The 23326-nt window shown below is 31.3% G+C and overlaps 1 protein-coding gene across 2 annotated transcripts in view; it reads right to left on the bottom strand.

Moving 5' to 3' along the window:
• The window catches only part of LOC118183435 (uncharacterized), a 34653-nt gene extending 25161 nt beyond the window's left edge, over positions 1–9492 (bottom strand). The window contains exons 1-2 of one of the 2 annotated variants that reach the window (XM_035352969.2): positions 9108–9492; positions 3544–3629 (exon numbers count right to left, since the gene is read on the bottom strand). In XM_035352969.2, the coding sequence (XP_035208860.2) occupies positions 3544–3629; positions 9108–9160 (139 nt within the window). In that variant the 5' untranslated portion in view covers positions 9161–9492. Of the gene's footprint in view, positions 1–3543; positions 3630–8198; positions 8448–9107 lie in introns of those variants that run through there. The other variant, XM_035352968.2, reaches the window with a different exon arrangement.
• Between the last annotated feature and the right edge of the window lie 13834 nt (positions 9493–23326).

Here is a 23326-nt window from a genome sequence, read left to right as displayed (position 1 = left end):
ACAAAATTTTTTCTAGAAGGTAAACAGTATCCAAGAAGCAGCTACATATGCAAGCTACATTGTAGCATACAATATTGCTAAAAATAATAAAGCTTGCAGTGATGGAGAATTCATTAAACAATGCATGCTCCAAGTTTGTAATGTTTTATGTTCAGACAAGAAAAGCAATGTTGAGACTGTAAGCTTATCTCGAGAAACGGTAACATCTAGAATCGAGGACATCGATAAAAATTTGACGTTAAAGTTAGAATCAAAGATTGGCCTGTATAAATTTTGCTCCATAGCTATGAATGAAAGCACTGACATAAATGATACTTAATATGCCAAGATGCAAGGGAAAAATCAATTTATCGACGATACCTGGGCCCATCTCAAAGCTTTTAAACTAAAACTTAATCTGCTTGCTTGGCAGCTAGCTAGCTAAGAACGACTTGTCTCATTTCCCAAGGTTAAATTCAATACCCCCCAGTAAATGAAGAGAAGTTAAGAATTATGACGATGGCTTGAAAAAAAACTGCATTTTGAGTTCGAACGCAGATTTCAAGATTTCAGTGCCATTCAAACAGAACTGGATATATTTACCATGCCTTTCAACGTAAATTGTGAAGCAGTGAGGTCAGATTTGCAGCTTGAATTAATTGAGTTGCAATCTAACAATCATCTCACGCAGTTGTTTCTAAATATGCCAAAGTTAGAACTTTACAAATCATTACCGAAAGTAAGTTTCCCAAAAAAATCAGTGCTATGTTTGCTTCATCTTATATATGTGAAGAAGTGTTTTCAACTATGAACCTTAGAAAGAATTATTTCAGAAGTATACTTAAAATGGCTGATGGTATACTTAAAATGGCTGATGAGCATTTAGCATCTTTCGTTAGAATCAGTATATCTCATTTCGAACCTCAATAAAAAACACTTTTAAAAACAAAATCGCAATTTCATCTCATTAACATATTTAAATTGTCATACTTATAATGTTTTTAAAATTTTAGAAAAATTTATCTTGGCCCGCCAAACAATTTTTCCTGATTTTTGGCCCGCGACCGAAATGGTTTGCCCATACCTGATCTACATAATCTTCATCTTTGCTGTGTAGGAAAGAGAATGAATGAGAATTTAAACAATAAGGATTTTTAAGTAATGTTCTGTCTTTCATCCTGGGTTCCTGTACTTAAAACTCTGTTAAGACTAGGCTTGTAAAATTTAGTATCGGCTTGAAGCTCATTCATAGGTAACGTCTTTCTTCACCATGGTTTACAACAGAACTTTAATATCTTAGAAAAGCAAAAGTTAATTATTAAATTTAAACACCTACGCAAGATATTATTATTATTGGGGTTAATTATCATAGATTCTTGAACACTGCGGGAATCTTATAAATGAGGAGACGGAAGTTCTGGCGTAGTTAACAGGTATTCTTGTTATTCGATTAAATATGCTTTTGTTGCTTCTTACTATAGCATTTAATAGGGAAAATGTTGTTTTTCATTGAAATAACGAATACCTGACATCAATAAAGGCACGATGAAAATCAGATTTACAATAAATTTTAAAACTAATTCAAGTTTGGGCTTGAGTAAATTAAAGGTAATTTTGAAAGTAACTTAAAGTGTTTTAAGTAATTTGTTTAAGTATTTTATGCCTTATTGAAAGTAAATTAGACTAGCTTCAAATAGTAGCAATTATAAATTGCTTTAATTAAGTTTCTCTAAACAATCTGTAATAGAGTGAAAACAGTGCTTGTCATATTCTTTTCAACCGTATTTGTCATCTTCAGCAGAGAAGATCTTTTAATCCATAAGCGTCTGTCTGCATCTTCATCACACATTTATTCTGACCTTTTAAAACTATTGTAAAATATTTGTTTGTAATTTAAATTATTTTGTCCTATTTTAGTTCTGTTAATAGGGAATTATATTTTTGTTTGCTATCTTAGCGCCGTAAACATTATCTCTGTCTCCTGATACACTACGCACAAGAACTAGAAAGTACAAATTACAGTTTAAAAAAACTGCTTTCTTGTACAAAAACGATAAAAATCATACGGTATTAACATACAGAGAAGAAATGCTTATATGCGCACACTTAAGATTTTTTTAAAGGCTAAGGATTCCAGTCGACTGTAGCTATTTTCACAGAACAATTGCATAGCAAATAAGCTTTACATATTTTATTTTCAAAAGGAAACTGTTGTCCTGAATGTGTTTCTAAATGCTCAAAAATTCTCATTCCGAATAGTATACATTGACAAGAAGATTTCTCTAAAATTTCTAAGGAAATGAAATAGAATTTTAATAATAAAATACTCAATGATAGCTATAATAAATAAAAAAACAAGAAATGAAAATTTACATAAATAATTATGCCTGCTGCATTATAAGAAAACGTTTTCCTTGTAGTATACTTTCAATAAAATAATAAAATTAGTTATAAAATACAATTAAATTTTAAGCGTTATTAAAATTAAGCAAAACGTTATGAGTACACTTTGCTTTTTCTGCGTGCAGGTTTTAATCATCTTATACTGGTTAACAGAGATTACATTATGTTTGTTAGCAATGATATCCTTGCAAACATTTAATTAGAAATGTGCCTTATCAGTAAATGCATGTGTCATCATAAGAGTATGAAAAAAAGACATTAAAAAAAGGCTTCGCGAAGCAAAAAGTATCCTTAACGTTTTCTGCTTTTGAATACTTATCGGACCATCCTTGGAGCTTTCTTTATCTACGTTATTTAGGGCATTAATCATTTCATATAATTCTCTTTTCCGGGTAACCGATGGGAGCTATTTTTGGCAATTACAGGAAGGAATAAATACGGAATATTATAAAGGAAATGTAGATATTACAATGCATTTACACGTCTATATTATTTAACATAAGGAATGGTATTTTTAGCTTTTCTTGGAGGGCTTATGAGCAGCCATGACGAACCACCAGTTTGATAAGAAGTAACTCCACCAATGGTCAAGGTGTTAACGACGACTGAATACTGTTGGTTCGTCCTGGGTTGGGGTATTGGCAAACGGGCTGGCTGCATGGTTGATTTTCATGTAACTTTTAAGGTATGTACAGTAAATACAAGTCAGTTTCCCTTAGAACACCCTCCTCGAAGGCATCTTTCTCCTTAGGCAGATAGCCCTCATGTGCTTTGCCATATTCAAATAACTTACAGTAACCTTAATAAAAAATGTGTAAAAATGATCTCCTCAACAGATTTCATAATTTGGAGCTCTTTTTTTAATATAATATGTAAATAATATTCTTCGTTATAAAATATTTTTATACCTTTAAAGAATGAAATAAAAGTTAATTTGAAAAAGGTAGGTTTCAGACTATTAACCAGAGAAAAATAATTCCAATGATCAATTCAGTGTTACTTTTCATCAGCTCGTGTTTCTGCTAAACGAAGTTCTGCTAAGCAACGGTTTACTATTCATAAGAAATAAAAATTATTGAAATACTGCATGACGGAACTGAATAACATTTATAAAAATGTGCTTAACTTTAACATTCGTTCTTATGTAAAATAATATCAGACCTTCACAGAGTACTTGACTTATAACTTGGAATTCTTGATTTGGCGATAAGTAAAATGTTCTTGGACGCATGCTTGAATATTTAAGCCTAAAGAAATAAAAGAATACAGTTACAAAAATGTCAAAATTTTACATCTCTTTTTGAACTGCATTGTACTATATAATATGTATGACCAAATATTAATCAGCATAGAAATGATTATAATTTCTTAGATTGCATTGAATACATACACATATTTGTTCTTCAATCATTAAATAACAACTTCACTGGAAACAGAATTTCCAGCTATTGATAACTATTGTCCATTATTTATTGTGTCACGATATAAATATTCTCTGTAGGTAGGCGCTGAATATGTACAATAAACTTAATTTCTGAGATTTTTCTAGAAATTATTAAGTAACACATAGATGTGTTTATTAAGTGAATATGAGTAGTAAGAAATATAGTTGGGAAATTATTTCTGTGTGTGCGAGAGGCACAGTTTGGAAACTTATATAAATTACATATAATACGTGAAAAGCAACGGAAGTAATAAATATTTAAACGATCATAAATACATTGCTGGTCACCGTAAATGCAACACCCTGAAGGAAGCATGCAAATAACATGAAATTTACAACATGCATTAGCGGAGGTGAGATGTGCAAATGATTAGAATTTCAGAGCAGACGCACATCACGCGCGCCTGGGGCGCCACTTCAAAGCGCTATTTAAGGCTTGGAGTTTTCGACGATTTAAAGTTCGGCAATTGTGTTTTTCTTGCGATTTTTTTCTTTAAAAAAAAAAAAAAAAAAAGATCAATTATGCCTCGTAGTAAACAGCAATCATCGTTTGATCAAGTATCCGAGTTCGACAGAGGAAGGATAGTGGCCTACCGAGAGTGTGGATTATCTTTCAGGGAAATCGGTAGTCGTGTTGGAAGAAACCAAACAACTGTAATGCGGATAGGTGACCGTTGGATGCAGGAGGGTACGACGGACCGACGTGTTCGATCGCATCCACCTCAGTGCACCACTTCACCTGATGACAGGAACATTGTGCGCATGGCAGTGACGGATCGCTCAGTCACATCACGAACCATAGCACAACACATTCAGTCTGTGACACATCATCCAGTGTCTGCGCGTACCATTTGACGCCGACTACAGCAAAGTAGTCTGTGCGCAAGACATCCATTGCTTCGTCTACCCTTGACGCAGAACCATAGACGTCTCCGCTGCCAATGATGCGATGAAAGAAGGATGTGGACGGAAGAATGGAATGAAATTGTCTTTACTGACGAGTCACGCTTCTGTTTGCAACACCACGGTGGTCGGATTCGAGTCTGGAGACACCGTGGAGAGAGGATGCTGAACAGCTGCGTTATGCACAGCCACACTGGTCCTACACCGGGTATTATGGTATGGAGCGGTATTGGATATCACTCTCGCATTCCTCTAGTACGCTTTGCCGGTACTTTAAACAGCCAGCGCTACACCTCTGAGGTGTCCACTTGTCCTTCCTTACCTTCAGAGCTTTTCCACAGCCATATTTCAACAGGATAATGCGCGACCACACGTGGCACGCATTGTCCAATGGTTCTTCGTCAATCCAGATTGAATTGCTTCCCTGGCTGGCTCGCTGTCCTTATCTTTTGTCGATAGAACACATGTGGTCCATGGTTGCTGACCGATTGACCCAGATTGCATCCCAAGCTGCCACACCAGATCAACTTTGGCAACGTGTGGAAGCTGCTTGGTCTGCTGTACCTCAAGAACACATCCAAAGTCTCTTTGAATGAATGCCGAGGCGTGTGGCAGCGGTGATCTCCAATAATGGCGGCTACTCTGGCTACTGATTATGGAAGGACCCATACTTCGCAGAAGTCTAAAAATTTAATCATTTGATACTTGATCAACATGTTATCTACTAAATAAATTTTGTTGTGATATCTCTTGTCTTTCTTGGTGTTGCAATTTGATTGGCCAGCAGTGTAACTAATTATGACATTTAAACGATGTCGTTTAAGTAAAAATATGTAAGCGATCATAAATAACTAATTATGACATTTCTTTAGAATAGAAACAAAACCTAAAAAAATTACGTTCTATACGTACGTTGGTCGTTTGCAAACCATTTGCTCCTTTGTTTGTTAGTCTACATTACGAATAGTTTCATGATCTGTCGCACGTATTTTTTTAAAAATTAATTTTGACTTACACGATTTGGTCTAATTTTTCTGACGTTATAGGTTTATTGTTTCCGACGCAAGACGGATCTTATAATAATAAACAAATCATAGGAAACTTACATAAATTAAATGTTTGCAAATTTAATTAAAATCTCTGTTTAACTTATATAAGTTACGGTCATAGATTTACTACAAAAACCAAATCAAAAGTCTCCAACTGCATGGAAGTTTTCCTTCTATAATGACGTGGATTAGTCACACAGTTAACCTTCTGTCCTTTGTGCAAATTTTACGATTCATTTTGCTTCCTACTTATGGTTTTAATTATTAAATTTTCTGAAATTCTGATATGGCTCTGAACCAAAAATCTGTTATCCCTATTGTATATTTTAATGATTTACATGGATGTTTTGTTTCTGCCCAGTAGTTATTTGCGAATTTATTTACTTCACTACTTACTGCTTAAATCATTTTCATATCCAAAACTTTCTTCAAATTCTGATATTCTGTTGAGTTTTATTTTATTTTATTTATTTTTTTTTTAATTTTTAGAATTGGAAATACTCTAAGAATTTATCGTACTTCCAAAAGGTTTTTTTCAGTTTTAATTTTAGGACTAGATACCAATATAAACTTGCAAATCTAACCCTTTATTCAGTCACAAAAGCAATTTGTTTTTGGAATTTTATTATTAATTATAAAGCCGCGCAGTATGCTGTGAAATTAATTAAATAATAAAGAGATAATAATTAAATCAATAATGATGCCAAGCTTGTCAATGTGAAGAATATAAACTAAAACAAAAAACAAAACTACATAATAAAATAACATCATATTATAATAATACAATAAAGCAAATTTTTAAAAATCCTTTGACCGTTTTGAAGGAGAAGTTGAATATACGCCATGTATATATATGTATGTGTGTGTGTGTTTAAGAACCAATTTTGAAAACGATCTTGTTTAAATCATCAGCATTCAGCAGGTTATGTTCGTTTATATTTAAAATTTAAAATTCTTAAGAAAACTCAACATGAAATTTTAACTTCATCAAGAATATATGAGCTTTTTATGTTCTCTAAAATTTAAAGAAAAGTTAGTGAAATCTGTTAATCTCATTTATCCGTTAAGTGGACATTATGCATAGAGACTATGGCATGCGTAAAATTTAAGAAAATACGTAGAGATTCTTAAATTATTACGATGGTAGCAACATTTCTTAACATTCAAATGCATTTTCTTAAAACTGGTAGTTTTGTTGAATATAGGCTTTATTAAAAAAATTATATCTTTTCTTTTCAGTATTTTTATGAATAAACCTTTTGTCAATATTTATTCATATTACATTATGCCCACCTAATTTTGGAAAACAATAAAACGGAAAATAAAATATATATTTTTTGCCAAATTTTTATCGTTTTCTTTAAAATTAATAAGCGTGATTCACACTGACTTCTAAACTGATATTAAAATCATGTAAACGTATAGAGAAGTTAAAATTCTTGCCTTTTTCGTGGCAGAGGTGTATAATGTTGTTCATGTTTAAGATTCGCGAATGCTTTTGCAAAAACCAGTAGTATAATAGTAATGATATGCAAAGGTATGAAACCAGATCTGTAAGAAATACTTCACATTTAGAGTTATATAGTTACTAATTAGAAGTCTCGTCAACGGAAATAATTAATGAAATAACAGCCAAAATTCTGATCAACAGTACTTCTCTCTTAAAATGATCTCTTAAAATGGTTTTAAGTTTCTTGAAAAAAAAAAAAAAAAAAACCTTCAAGCACATTACGAACAGCAATTAAAAGGGAATAAATTTAGATAACCATAATGCGAAGACACGTAAAGTAACTAGAAGTACCCATGCCTTAGTAACAAAAAAATCAAAAGTTCTAGATTCAAAAACTTACAATTATGAGGAAATAAAGTATAATAATCGATTTAAATTGCAATTATGAGAAACTGAAACACTGACCCAAATCGCAGATATCAGCAGAAAGTAAAACACAAAGAGAAAAGGAACCTAAAAGATAAAGCGGTGAAAGAACTTTATGTCACTAATAAGTGAACGTTAAGGGTTATATTCGCTAACAGTAAACAAATGAAAATAAAACAATGCATAACAATTATTGCAATAAATAAAATCATTTGAAAATATATATCCTTAAAAATATCCTCATCCTAAAATTAAAGCATCATATTAACTTAATTATTTTAAAAGCAAATAAAATCAAAATGCTAGTAATAACTTCATAGATGTATCACTAAAATAATACATTATAACAACTGATAATATTTAGTGATTTATTTAAAAAAACACTGTTTTTAAAAATATTTTTTTCTTTCAAATTGAATTGCAGCTTCATATTTCTTTTTCAGAGACGCTGTTTATATTTCACTCATGTACACGCAAAAAAGAAAAGAAATTGTAAGGGAAAAAACCAATGAAAAACTATTTAAAAAGTTATATTGGTACCTACTCTTGGAAAAGCACTTCTTGAAGTATAACATTGCTGACTTTCACCAGTAATACTAAAGCCAAAGATAAAAACATTTTACTAGATAGTTGAAAAAATTCAGCGGAAACTTTAAACTTGTAATTCAGAGATTGTTCAGTAACTGCGGTGTGACATGTGATCGCCTTTCATTGTATACTTCTGCTTTCCAAGCGATAACCGCAGTTTCCTCTTTTTCAGGATTTCCCATCGCCTAAACAAATGCGAGATACATTGCATAATTCTTAATGCTTACGTAAATAATTGTATCAATTCACAGACACGATCTGCATTAAAGGTGTATTTCCTTTTTTTTTTTTTTTTTTTTTTTTTTTTTTTGGTGCTCTCGAGTGACGTCAGAGCTTTACCTCGTTCATGGAAATCTCCCATGAATAAATAGTTGTACAAATTATAATGCGCAAGTAATCCAGAAAATAAATGAATCACAAGTAGACATTTAGAGATCATTTGGGGGTTATCCTTTACATGCATGAAGCACCTTCTGAAATTTAAGAAATTCAAGGAAATAAAATGTAATTCATATCTAAAATATGCTCATTTGTACAAACTAAGCTCGCATGTAATGAATATAAAAAACTTAAGTTCACATCCATCTGAATGAGCTGTATCATGTTAAGATGGAACCATTTTAATGAGAAATTTGTTAGCATAATTCGCAGATATTTTAGGCATACATGAACTTATCGAAGAAATACAAGATCACACGTCAGTAAAACAATGTGCAGCTCATTATTGAAATTTTGAATCGAGCTAAAGAATGATGAAAATGCTAAGATAATGTTATGAACTCATTTTTCTTCGCATTCGCTATTATTATTTTTTGTACGACTTGCCCGAAACTCCCCGTGCTCTGCGTGTTAAATAACCACTTACTTCGTTGCACTAATTCCAGCAACAGTTATCGAAAAACTGGTCTCCGCTGACATCTAGACACGCTTGCACAGACTTCTGTACGTCCAAAGGAGATGATGCAGTTGCCAAGTTATTGCATTCAGCGCATAGTGGCTTGGAGAGGAACAGAAACAGACTATACTTATTTCTGTAATAACCTCAGTTCACTGTTTGCATCTTGTTTTAAATATGTTTTTTACGTTTGTTAATGCATTTTTGCTGGTAGGATATCGTTATTATAAATAGTTCTATTTGCTGAGAACCTACTGCAAGCAGCATTAAATGAAGATCAAATCATGACTATCTTCATAATAAACTTGCTTCTTCATAACAAACTTTGCTAGTTAGCTGTTATCAGAAAATGCTCCATACTGCCTTTACAACTACTTATTAGTAGCAAACATTGACGAGGAATATTATTAAAGCGGTTCTCACATCGAATATAAGTGTTCATTTCCAACGCATTTTTGTTCCGGAAGAACAATCTAGGCCGGATACTTAATGTGTCACATGTCATTGACTTATTTAGTCTATTTTCCTTAGTAATTATTGAAAGCTGGTTCATACTTGTTTAACAAATCTTCATCTCTTTTATTCATATAACTGATGAGCTTTTTTTTACGATTCAATACAAAGACTGAGAGCAAAATATAAGCAATGTAAATGAAATAGTTTTACAATGAGAAAAATCATTGCAAAGTGCAGTCTGAACATTGTTCATAATTCAACTGAAGGCCACAAATAAATTTACTCAAGGAAAGAAATATATATTTAAAGTAGTTTGAAAGCTGATTTTTCTTTAAGCGTGAATTTTTAGTTATCGTTTTAGAATAAGAATTAATTCAACTTTCAGTATTTCTATAGAAATTTCGTATAATCATTTCCGAAAATTGTATATTTTCATTTATTTTATTCAATGAAAGCAGAAAATTAGTGGCAATGGATTGCCGTTATATTTGAGTCTTGTTTAAGCCTTAAAGCACAGGTTTTCCACTCAGACTTGATCCGAGCAAGCATAAAAACTACATGCAAGTATTTTAAAATGTAATAATACCATATCAAACATAATACCTGAACTAGATAGCAACAAATATGTAAGGAAAAACATTGAAAAGGAGGAAACGAATCCAAAACTTTCGCGTTTATAAAATAAATTAATTTGATCTTTCAAAATCTAGCAATATTTTGTAACAATAAGAAGTCAAATTTTTCGTCTCTGTAAAGATGCGTGAGGCCTTCAGTAGGCGCCCCATCAAGCCTAGAAAATAGGCTAATGGCCTCATAGTTTCTATACTGGCAACGAAATGAGGTGGCTTCGTGGACGTTTTTCATGATTAAGAAATTTCTTTTTAGACAGATAACAATTGGGTGTTTTTTCCCAATCATTTGCCAAAGCAACTAAGTAACCAAACGTAGAGAGCGAAACTAATTATTTAAAGGGTTCCCAAATTGAGGAATCTTTAGAAAATTACAAATTGCAGTCTCAATATTTGTGATAAAAATCACTCAAGTAAGTAATAGAAATTAAGCATTTATTAAGCAAAATTACACTTATACTTTCTATCAGGAATTCAATCATCTTTTGAGAGTTAAAATGCAAGCTTTATGAACTGAATTTCATGAAATGTTTCATACATTGGAAAAGTGCCCCTGAAAACAAAAAAAAACAAAAAAAAAAAAAAAAAAAAAAAAAAAAATCCCTGCTTTTACCGAACTGAAAGCGAAGCAAGAATTTTCACAGACTAAGAACTGGTAATTTTTCTGTTAAAACATAAGCGAAACCCCTTTGTGACAAAGCTTTCAGTCTCATTTTAAGGAGAAAGTTATAAGGCAGTACTATAAAAATTGGTTAAATGGCTCATTTTATCCCTTCTTTCACTGCGTTGACATACGTACATGCGAAGCTCTGTAATTAAGTATTTAAAGGAACATTTGCCCCCCCTACCCCATTCGCGATAGTGGTTAGAGACTCTGACTGCCGTACCGAAGGGCCCAGTCTCGACTCCCGAAGACATTGATGTTTGTAAATGCATAGTGTTTGTGCGGCATGGGCATGGAATAAATATGCACTGAGCAAAAGTCCTCTCGGGAAACTGAAAGTAGGGGAAGAGGAGTGGGATACTTTCGGACCCGTTCCCCCGGGTTGCTCTTCTTCAAAACTGAGAGCGGAATTGAGCAAAGTCGTACTATCACCTGTATGGTTGGTTCCCAAGGCTCTTGCCAACGACAGGCGCAACCTTGCCTCCTAGCCACGATGAATTTCGTAAGCTTGCTCTAATATCCGACAAGCGAGATCAGTGTCATAATAACAAGAAAAAGCGAGTTTGTTAACGCATTCTGCTAATCCCATCTTAAACGACTCAGTATCTTGTACCGTATAAAAAAACTCATGCACTGAACTCGATATTCAGGATATTCAGCTAGCATGAATAAGTGATGTGATAACTATTTCCCAGTTTAACGCTAATGAATTGTCAGTTAACTTGATTTTCTTGTACGTTGCGTGAAACCTGCTGCAATTTGTAATTGAGAATATACTAATAATTAAGTAACTTAAGGCACAGTAAGATTTTAGTGTGCAGTAAAAAGTAAATTCTTAAAAATGAATGAAACCTTGAAAAAAAAAATTCCCTTTCCTACCACTTCTTTCTCTCGTAACATTATGTCATTTAAACATCCGCGAGAAATTCTATTTATTACCTTTTCGGCCACTGTACCGTTTATTTCACTTCAGCGAGTTCGTTGTCAAATTACCGTGACTAAAACTCTAACATTCTGAGTATTGCCAGACGGAAATTTTTTGTCCTTTCTGTCAGGCGGTTTCATTTCATGGCCAAACAGACATCAGGTTGTTTACTTTTCAATTAAATAACTCTAAAATTTTAAGAGTTCAAGCTTTTCTCTTTGTTTTCGAGTACATCCTACGGATAATGTCTCTGAACCGGAACTTCAGAGACTGGAATTTGTTACAACAACGCACAGTTTCTAATAATTGAGTGAATTTCGTCTATCCATGAAATAGTCATTAAATCCAGATATCATACACAATCGAATTAATTTATAATAAGGTCCCGTCAGTGGCCGAATGGCTACTGACTAATAAATACTGATAGAGTATCTCGAATTCGAACCCAGGCGAACGGTATGGCTGTATGATTGGGTTTCTTGGATTTTCCCCTGTGTAACGTTAATAAGAGCTAGTTTACCTCAATAAGTCCCTTAGTCATTAAATCCAGGTATCATACACAGTCGAATCTGTGTATGATATCTGGTCCGAGAGTATTCCACCCCTCTTCCCTCGCGTGCTTTGCCATATTCAAATAAAATACCCTACTCGATTTAAAACATACTTTATGAAATGCATTAAAGGTCTTTTTTGAAAAGTATTTCTCTTACTAGAAAATTTTTTATTTTTCTGAAGTGTTCAGTTTCGTTACATCTGTTAATTAGAAACTTTTAACCTTAAAAGTTAAAATTTCTTAATTTTATTTTTATATCAGAGTCATATTCTTTTATTTTAATAAATGGAGATGGCACGACTTATAAATTTTTTATTATGAATTATTCTCATGAATTTTAAGATAAATATATACATATATTTAACCTCATCAGCTAGAAAATGTTACTTATTGATCAGTATTGATAAATACTAAACTGTAATTTCAAGTGTTAATTTGTCGTATATCGGAGGGACACTGTTAAAACTAATTTCAGCTAAAATAATGTATGTATGTATGTGTATGTATGTGCAAGATAAAATATGTGTATCTCAAAATTATAATTTAAACTAGACGTAACCCTTTATTCTCCTTTTCGATTCTAAAAATAATAATAACGTTTCTGGACTGAGTCATTTCTAGATCAATCTATGCCACATGGCTTGCATAACGCTGATGACGTAGCTAATTAGGAACCCGAACTCAAAATTTCGACATCTGAAACCTTTCTCCTTATAAGCAACCTAAACCTCCTGCTGGTGAGCCTCCATACTGGATTGTTGCGAACTTTAACATCTACCTTTCTTCCTATGAAGACGCTGTTTCGCTCTGCTCTCTTCCTACTGAAAGAAAATACTACAGTATCAAAAATGTAATATTTGTATATTAATGTAAAAATTTTTTGATACTACAATGTCAAAAGTGTAAATGTCCTTGAATAGGCACGATTGGAGTGCCAAGTGAATTATGGCCACAAATGTCAATTGAAATAAAAATGAAAGTTAATCCATCTCGGCTGCCAAGTTTCCTAGGCATTACGGATTCAACATTTTAGCATTCTACGCAAACAGATTTCTGCCTCTTCTGTCTGGATCTACGTTCTACGCGCAGCATTGTGAAGTTCTTTTTCATTACAATGAGTCTGATAGGATGTCTTAAGTGCGCGTGGAAAATCCATCTATGGAATTATAAAGCGCGTTAAACAAATAAATACTATTTATGCTACAAACCTCAGTGGAAAATATCTACAAAACTCACATAAATATACCTGCTTATCTGCAACTTCGAAAGTGGTAACGTCCAATGAAATGAAGTGCAGCATTACTACTTCAGTATCCAGGAAAAATGTGTGTTTTTAAATCATCGCTAGATTCAGCAGTGGTTAAACAGTGGGTTAAAGTTCGTCGATCTGGTTTTGATGTGCATCAAGTACGTGCAAAGAAAATTACTATTTGTATCTCCGCTTTTATTAATAGCATTATGTCTTTCGAAAACTCAAATTATTATCTTCGTGTGAACTTACTCAGATTCATTTTCCAATGCGACAAAATTATTAAATGTGCTGCGAACTTCATATATTATATCTAAATTTTGTTTAAAGTTTCTGCAATTTGATTGTGCTGTTTTTCAAAATTATGAAATTATTGTTCAAGAGAAGAAAACATCATAATAATTCAATATTTTTAAATGGTTTTAAATGCATGAATTTTGCGAATATTTTTAATGTTATTTCGTAATGTATTTTAAATGCTTTTTAATGTTGTTATAATAATTTACACTAAATATTTTTTTGTTCATGAAATAGATAATTTGATTATTCCTTAATGTAACTAAAAATGTTTTTATGGAATGGTAAACTAATACTAATATTTATTATTATTTCGAGATTTGAATACCTACCTTCTTCTATTGGATTAATTGCACAGCATTATTGAAAGGTTAAAAATTATATGGTATTAGAAACTTGATTTTACAAATTTGGTTTAACGAATTAAAGAGTTTTAAGATTTTTATTTAGGGAAGGTTATTAACTTCATTGATCTATTTTTTATCATTGTTTAAATATCTTTGAATTTATATTTTTAATTATTTTAACGGTGATATTATTCTTTAAACATTTGAATTCTAAGAATTTTCTGATTAAGATTGAAGTGAATATAAACTTCAAAGGCTCCCACTTTACAATTTTTTCCGTATATAATTATTAGTTTTATAATGGAGAGAAGTTTAATTTTTTTATATAACTTGAATGTTTTATTGCAATTCAGAAAGGGCCAGTTGTCTTTAAACGAGGAACCCGCGAGCATCCCTTAGCCATTAGATGAATATACACCAATTTCGTAAATGTGGATTCGCCTAATAGAAAGAAATGTTTGCAGTAAGAGAAAGCTCCAGGGTCTTCATGTTTTGTACAAAAATATGTAAATTAGAAATGTCGATAATAACAGAAAGCATAATTTTAGTAATAATATTTCAAATGATGTTTCGAATGAAAAATTAGTTACATTATAATATTTGAAATTTCTTGTCGTTTTGTGACGTAATTAATAGATGTATTTAAAATTTGTACGATTGAAAAGTTTTAAAAACAACAGATACAATTAGGAAGTTTATTTAGTTTCTTATGTTATAGTCACAAAATTATATGGTTCATATTATTATTGTAGGGCAGTGTCAAATTTTATTTTCAAAATTTAAAGGACCTAAATTGAGCATACATGTTAGTCGCTTTAAATTAAAATTTTGTGTATATGTAATAAAAAAGAGAAAAGGGCATAGCAAATGTTGATGGCGTAGAACGTAGATCCATATTGAAGAGCAAGAAATTTGATTGCTTAAAATACTATCCATAATAAATAGGAAAACTGGTATTCGAGGCAGATTAAATTCCATTTTTATTTAAATTCACATTTATTGCCACATTTTACTTGGCACTCTAATCGTGTCTATATTCCAGAACAATTATATTTTTGAATACTGCAGCGATAGGAAAAGAGCGAAGGAAATAGCGTCTAAGCAGCACAGAAGTTCAAGCTAAAAGTTCGCATTTATTCAATATTGCAATTTGTTAAGATAAAGGTTTTGGTTTAGATTAGAATGGTTTCATTCTCAGAGTTTTAGGGCCCGAAATAACTACGCCATGAGCGTTACGTAAGCTCAGTGCATAGATTAATCTGCAAATGGCGTAGTCCAGAAATGTTATTAATTTTTTTAGAATAAAGAGGAAATACCCAGATTAAAAAAAGAGGAATTAAAAGGCTATTATCAAATTAAATTATAAAGCAGATTTACATATTTTTTATGGTAATTTACCTCCAATTGCTTTCAATTCTAAAAAATTAAGGTCTTACGAGCAAAATTCTGCAATTACTGAACTAGAGTGTTTAGTCATTGTTGATGCCATAGATAAATTCTATTATTATTTACATGGTAATCATTTTACTGTACATACTGATCATGATGCCCTAGTTTGGCTTAAGAACACTAAACATCCTACAGGTAGATTATTCAGATGATCTCTAAAATTAACCTTGTATGACTTTGAAATAAAATATAAGAAAGGTTCTACCAATATTGAAGCTGATATGCTAACTAGAAATCCTATTTGTGAACATTTGAATTTGCAAGTCAATTTATTATCATTAGAAGAATTTAAAGAGTATCAAACTTTGGATAATGTATGTAATGCTAAGTATAAGAATATTAATTGCATTCTAGTAAGGAATACGGAAAGGAGAAGTTAATAGTAAAGACTGAATTCATATTAAACAGCTAATTTGAATTATAAACTTACAAATTGTAGTAATGAATGTTAAAAAAATTTCTAATTAAATATACCTATACACTTATCTACGGCTTTATGAAAGTTGATCTTTTCTTTCCGTGAGCAAATATATTTGTGACTATAAAATTAACTAGTTGTAAGGAAATGCATTTGAATTAATTGCTTATTATTAGACTTATATGCAAATTTAACTAAATACAGTTTAAAATTTGAACTGTATTTAGTTAAATTTGCATATAAGTCTAATAATAAGTTTTGAGTTAAAACTTTGAACAAGTTTTGCGAAAGAAGAACTTATAATTAGTAAGAATGAAATTTAATTAATTCAAGATTCGCGAAGTGTAAACATAATGAAAGTCAGTAACTAGTGGGTATAATTTCAATTTAATTGAAAATGATTTTACTTATATATTTAAATGTTAATTAGAATTTATTTCAACAAATAATAAAGTAACATTCCTGCCGTTATAAACGTTTATTATGGTATATTCCAAATATTCCTTTTAGTCTTACGTGAAATACTTGCAAACTGTGCTACTTTATATTATTTGTAAAGAATATATGAATGAACGACTAAAAACAAAATAGAGAAGCAAATCATTCTGGCGATTGTTCAACACGTAAAGCGGTAGTACCTTCGACGGAAATCTCGAGCTCATATCGTAGCTGAAATGTCACGCATTCCTTTCTGATTCCTTTAGGTTAATCAAGAGACAGAGAACGAAGGAAATTAAAAAAACTGATGAAAAATTATACTTTTATCTAGAGATAGTGTATTTGAATCCTCTGCTTTTACGAATCTTAAAAAGATCGAGATTCGAAAATTCGAAGCTTTCGAAAATTTCAAATCCTAATTTAATATGTTTTAACACAACACTTTGGAAAGATTAAGTTTACTGACGCCTTGATAGCAGCGTGTATTAAAACCAAACACCATTTTTATAATTTAAGTGAACATTGACCATCAATATTACATCCTAGAGTGTGGAAATGCCGCACTATAAATTTTCTGAAGAGAATAAAGTAGTATTTACCTTAATGTTTATCTGCCTTAATTCTGGCAATAATTTTCTTTTCTTTAGACTTGCTTCGATTTAAAAAGGCAGTGATAAAATGTAAAGCATTCGACACAAATGTTTTTTGTTAATTGAGAAAATAAGCTCGACAATCAGGAGATCTGATTCTATGCTTTACTTACTAAATTTCATACCTATCTTTGTATAGTCTAGGTTTGTCGAAGTAGAAGGCGTGAAAAGCGTGCAGTGCCACCGCCAGGATTCGAACTCCGGACCTTCCGATTGCTAGCTGGACGTGCTTTCCAATTACATAACAAAGGCATCTAGCAAGAAGGAAGAAAACTTCTTACGGTCTTCCCCACTTAAAAGGCGACAAGGAAGGAAGGGACCTAATCGCTAAATAATGGCGGTGACGAATTATCTTCCAACTCTTTTTTAGTTCGGAAGCCACTTGTAGAGTCTATTAAGTGTTTTCTATCTTTTATCTGAAGCAGGAAAGATGAGAAACTGAGCAATGTACTCCCCAGAATTTGAAATTTCTTGTCGTTTTGTGACGTAATTAATAGATGTATTTAAAATTTGTACGATTGAAAAGTTTTAAAAACAACAGATACAATTAGGAAGTTTATTTAGTTTCTTATGTTATAGTCACAAAATTATATGGTTCATATTATTATTGTAGGGCAGTGTCAAATTTTATTTTCAAAATTTAAAGGACCTAAATTGAGCATATATGTTAGTCGCTTTAAAGTAAAATTTTGTGTATATGTAATAAAAAAGAGAAAAGGGCATAGCAAATGTTGATGGCGTAGAACGTAGATCCATATTGAAGAGCAAGAAATTTGATTGCTTAAAATACTATCCATAATAAATAGGAAAACTGGCATTCGAGGCAGATTAAATTCCATTTTTATTTAAATTCACATTTATTGGCACATTTTACTTGGCACTCTAATCGTGTCTATATTCCAGAACAATTATATTTTTGAATACTGCAGCGATAGGAAAAGAGCGAAGGAAATAGCGTCTAAGCAGCACAGAAGTTCAAGCTAAAAGTTCGCATTTATTCAATATTGCAATTTGTTAAGATAAAGGTTTTGGTTTAGATTAGAATGATTTCATTCTCAGAATTTTAGGGCCCGAAATAACTACGCCATGAGCGTTACGTAAGCTCAGTGCATAGATTAATCTGCAAATGGCGTAGTCCAGAAATGTTATTAATTTTTTTAGAATAAAGAGGAAATACCCAGATTAAAAAAAGAGGAATTAAAAGGCTATTATCAAATTAAATTATAAAGCAGATTTACATATTTTTTATGGTAATTTACCTCCAATTGCTTTCAATTCTAAAAAATTAAGGTCTTACGAGCAAAATTCTGCAATTACTGAACAAGAGTGTTTAGTCATTGTTGATGCCATACACTGTAAAAAAAAAATCTGTAAGGTTACTAAGAAAACTCATGGAAACTGGGATGCCATGGGTTATTTGAGTAACAGCAACAGGTGTTTTCTTTGTAACTTTACAAGAGTTTTGTCTGTAATGGTTACAGATCTTTTTCTTGTAATATCACAGCATATAGATATGTAAGTAGAACATATTTTTCTCATGTAAAATCCCAAACGATATATCTGTAATGGTTACAGATTATTTGCGTGTAATATTACAGCAAATAATTATGTAAAAAGAACATGTTTTTCTCATGTAAAATCCCAAACGATATATCTGTAATGTTTGCAGATTATTTGCGTGTAATACTACATCAAATACTCGTAATTATGTAAAAAGAACATGTTTTTCTCATGCAAGATCTCAACAGATATATCTGTAACCGTTACAGGTTATTTGCTTGTATTATTACAGCACGTTATTATGTGAGTAGAAGATACTTTTCTTACGTAAAATTCCAATGGTTGTATCTGTAAAGGTTTCAGATTATTTCCTTCTAATATCTCATTAAGTAATTATATGTGTGCAGAATATATTTTTCATAGATGAAATACTAAAGGATATGTCTATAAAAGTAATAGATTTTTGGTCTAAAATAATGCTTATTATAATAAAATGCATATAAAGCAATGATATCTGTAGGTATATATATCATTTTGATTAATAATCGATTTGAGCTTAATTTGATAATTAAGTTCAAATTGATATGCTACTCCTTACATTAAATTACATGTATATCCTTTACATAAAATAATGGAAAGTCATCTGGAATTTATATTTGGCCTGTAAAATAGCTGAAAAAAAAAACAGTATGCTTTATTTGCATGTTTTAGTGTCAATTATTAAGATATGTTCTAGAACTTTCTTTTTAGTAATTTTAGCTAAAATAGACACATGTTCCTTTAGATTTAACTTATATGAGTAAACGTGTTGCATGTTGATATGATCATATTATTACAATAAAAGACATTTTGTGAAATATTTCTATGAAGAACTCAGAACAGCTGTTCTTCATGTTTCAAAAATATTATATTCTCTCCTTCTAAAAAATGACATTTTCAGTAAATTAAAGAATTCAACATAGCAATGAACTTTATTTTGTTACTACAAGGAATTCAAAATTTTGTTCATAAGCTTGAATTTCAACGTCCAACTAACCTTTTTATTCTTATCTGCACTCAGTGTTTGACAACAGTCTGCTATTGTGTGAAGTAATAGATGGCAACTGCATATCGTTTTTACCCTACCTTCAAATAATTTCCTTTGAATTAACAGATAGACGTCTTTCATTAAAAACCTAATATCATGCTTTTTGAATAAGCATAAAACTTCACCAACTGACCTTTATTTTTAAAGCCTTGCTTCCATTAAAATTCTTGATGCTTAATATAATTATGCCTTTAACAAATTTGTTTCAAAAATTAATACTTCAGTTTAGCTTAAAATTTAATGTATTTTAATTTTACCTATAATTTTTTACAAACGTGATATGTAATAAAACTTTAAGCTTAATAATTACCATTTAGAAAATGATACTAAAATGTATTCTTAGTTATTATAAATTTCGAGATTTGCATACAAAATTGTGAAATATACATGTGACAACAGAAAACAAACTTTATGCTCTCTCTATATATATATATTACAGCATGTTAATTAAGAAGTTTATTTAATTTATAATTTTATTGTGAAACATTATGAAGCAAATAATATGCTAATTAAAATACAGAAGTAAAAATAATTTATTACTCAATTCATAAACTTTACATAAAACCTTAAAAAAAGAATTAATTAAAAAATAACACAATATAACATTTCATAAAAATTCGCTTCGACTGCTTGGAAAAAATGAATGGTTTTTTCCCTTCTTTGTAAACCATGTCTCCTAAATAAAGAAAAAAACATTTCTTTTAAAATCATAATCATGCTCTTAAAAAGCTTATAAAAATTATTTTAATAGATGTTTTAAACATGTGCTTATATAACACTTTTAATCATATTTTTTTATAATATCTTAAGTAATCAGGAACAGCTCAAATACTTTAAAAAATTGCATTACAGTGAACCGTCTCATTACTACAAGCTACCTCAGTCAATCACTTTTTAAATTTAACCAGCATTCCTCATAAAATAACTAATTAGTAAACATAACTTCTCTAAGATGCCCAATATCATTAAAGATCAAAATTTTCAGGAATCACGCATAGCTAGCTTAGAGAAGGTTCATTGTACAAAAACAGCCAATATGCAAATCTTTCATAAATGAAGCCACCATAGTTATTAAATATAATATACAGTATATTTATATTCAGAATTCAGAATTCAGAACTTGAATAAATTTCTCGAACTGTTTTAGCACTCGAAAAATATTATATTTATTACTTTAAATTTCTAAAACAATATTACATATTGGTCCAAATGAATCACTGGGACTCGGACAACATTTTCCCCAAGCTTTCTTTTAGCAACAGGATTCTGAAATTGTTTTAATGATTTGGTTTGGTTTTGGTTTTATTAGATTACAGCAAAGCACTCGAGGGCTATCTGCCTTAAGGGAGGGATGCCTTCGTGGAGGACTTTCTAAGGGAAACTGGCTCGTATACACGTTACACATGGGGAAAACCACGAAAACGCCCATGCAGCCAGCCCGTTCGCGGGATTCGAACCTCGGACCGAACTACCAGTGTTCAGCGACGCTACCGCTCGGCCGCTGGTGGGCGTTTTAATGATTTAGGTAATGTTTGTCTTCCTTAAGGCGCTCACAAAACAAGTTACCCTAAATTTTTTCGTCTGCATAGTGGTCGTTTTCATCTTACTAACTGATTTGCTAGTGGATTTTGGTTGCATGGCCTATTATTTATGAAACAATAATAGTGAACAGCTTCAAGAAAATGGGGATATCTAATGCTCTTGATGCTATATTCCCACTTATTTTTACTAATTTTATCTTCCGAAAATTGAGAGGGAAAAATTAAACGAATAATTTAATTTCCAAAGGACACAGTCACAGCAGGAATATAACAAATGAAAAGTAATCATGTATAAACTACTACTATCACAATATTATTTCTTTAAAAGAAACCTCTATTTCAATAAGAATACACATAATTGCAACATCTAATAAGTTATCTCATTTCTTTATAATTTGAATTTCTCTCATTCTCATTGTTGTTCTTGCAATTCCTTAAGCCTCAGATCATACATAAATAATTAGAGAAGATGAATATGCAGCTGATATGGCAAAATTGCACAGTGAATGGCAGTTGGTATTTCCTTTCACTATCATAGATCATTTTTTGTATTAGGCTGACATAATATTCAACAGTTAGAAGAGGAAGATTCAACGGGGCCTTTAGTGTACAAAAGTTTGCCTTTGTTAGTATGACGAAAACAATCAGTATGTCGATAAATCCATTTTAAAATCTTGGGATATTCATTTTCTAAATGCATTAAAAGGGGGAAAATTATGCAAATATTTTTTTTTAATTTTCAAAATCTGGTTCTAAAGCTGGGTGGGATGGAATATGCAACGCAATACGGTAATTCTGAAGATCATTGCTCGTGGTAGTACAAACTGAGTGGTGATTACATGCTGTAGAAGACGGCACAAATTGCAGTTCCAGATGCATTAAATGCTTTGAGGTCTAGGGAATAGCATTGGGCAATAATAAGAATAAAATTCAAGGTATAGGGAAGTAGGAATAAAGATTATTATTATCAGATACTGAAATGTTAATGTTACTAAACATTCTTATTGGAATGTAGGTTTCTTTTATATAATAATACTATGATAATTACCAGTAGTTCATTCATGAATATTTTTGATTGGTTATGGTCTTACTGTAATCACATCCTTCAAAATTAAATTATTGCTTAGTTTCCCCCTTGATTTTCATACTATAATATTAGTAAAAAGGAGGAAAAAAGTCTGCAAGTAAACATAACTCCTCTCTATATATCATTATGTCGATAAATCCATTTTAAAATCTTGGGATATTCATTTCCTAAATGCATTAAAAGGGGGATAATTATGCAAATATTTTTTTGAAAATTTTCGTGGGCAACTAAGCAAAACAAATGTGATTTTTTCTTCTTTAAAAAATTTGTGTTAATAAATAGTATGAGAATTAAGTTCATTTTAAAGACTTATGACACATGAAATATACATGATCAAAATAAATTAGAAAATTAAGTTCAAATAAATTTTAAGCTAAATTACTTGTTTAAGTTGCAATACTTCAGTTTGATCTATAATCCGGACCTCAAAGCTACAAAATTTCTGCGCATGCGTCGCGTTGAGGCATGTGCGTAAGACCTTTACGGCTGCGAATATGCTTGTGCGCATGCGCATAATACGTTTACACATGTGCGTTTAATGTATAACGGACGGTATAAGCTAAGCTAAAATTATCTAATTCAGTTAATGTTACAGATTGCGTTGTTCCTTAATCTTCGAACTGGATCCGGCTTATTATTTTTTGAAGACTGTTAGAGCAATTTTATAAAAGTAAGCTTGAACTTTCAATTATGTCAAATAGAATTTCCGATATATATTTACTAATGTGTAAAGGATCTATAAAGCGAAAGTATGTTTCGAAGTCCATTAAGCAAAAAGTGGAATTGCTGCAAAAAAATGGATAAAGGCATAATCCTTTGTTTATCTAACCATTCAGAAATCTGCTGTTTATCAATTTCACGCTACTCTGCGGCGGGGAGGGGAAATGCCACGGCACGCA

This window comes from Stegodyphus dumicola, chromosome X1 (assembly GCF_044657685.1).
Source record: "Stegodyphus dumicola isolate Sdum_Otavi_A_Nest chromosome X1, ASM4465768v1".
Lineage (NCBI taxonomy): Eukaryota > Metazoa > Arthropoda > Arachnida > Araneae > Eresidae > Stegodyphus > Stegodyphus dumicola.
The sequence above is the reverse complement of the archived record's forward strand: the minus strand, read 5'-3'. Positions and strand labels throughout refer to the sequence as shown.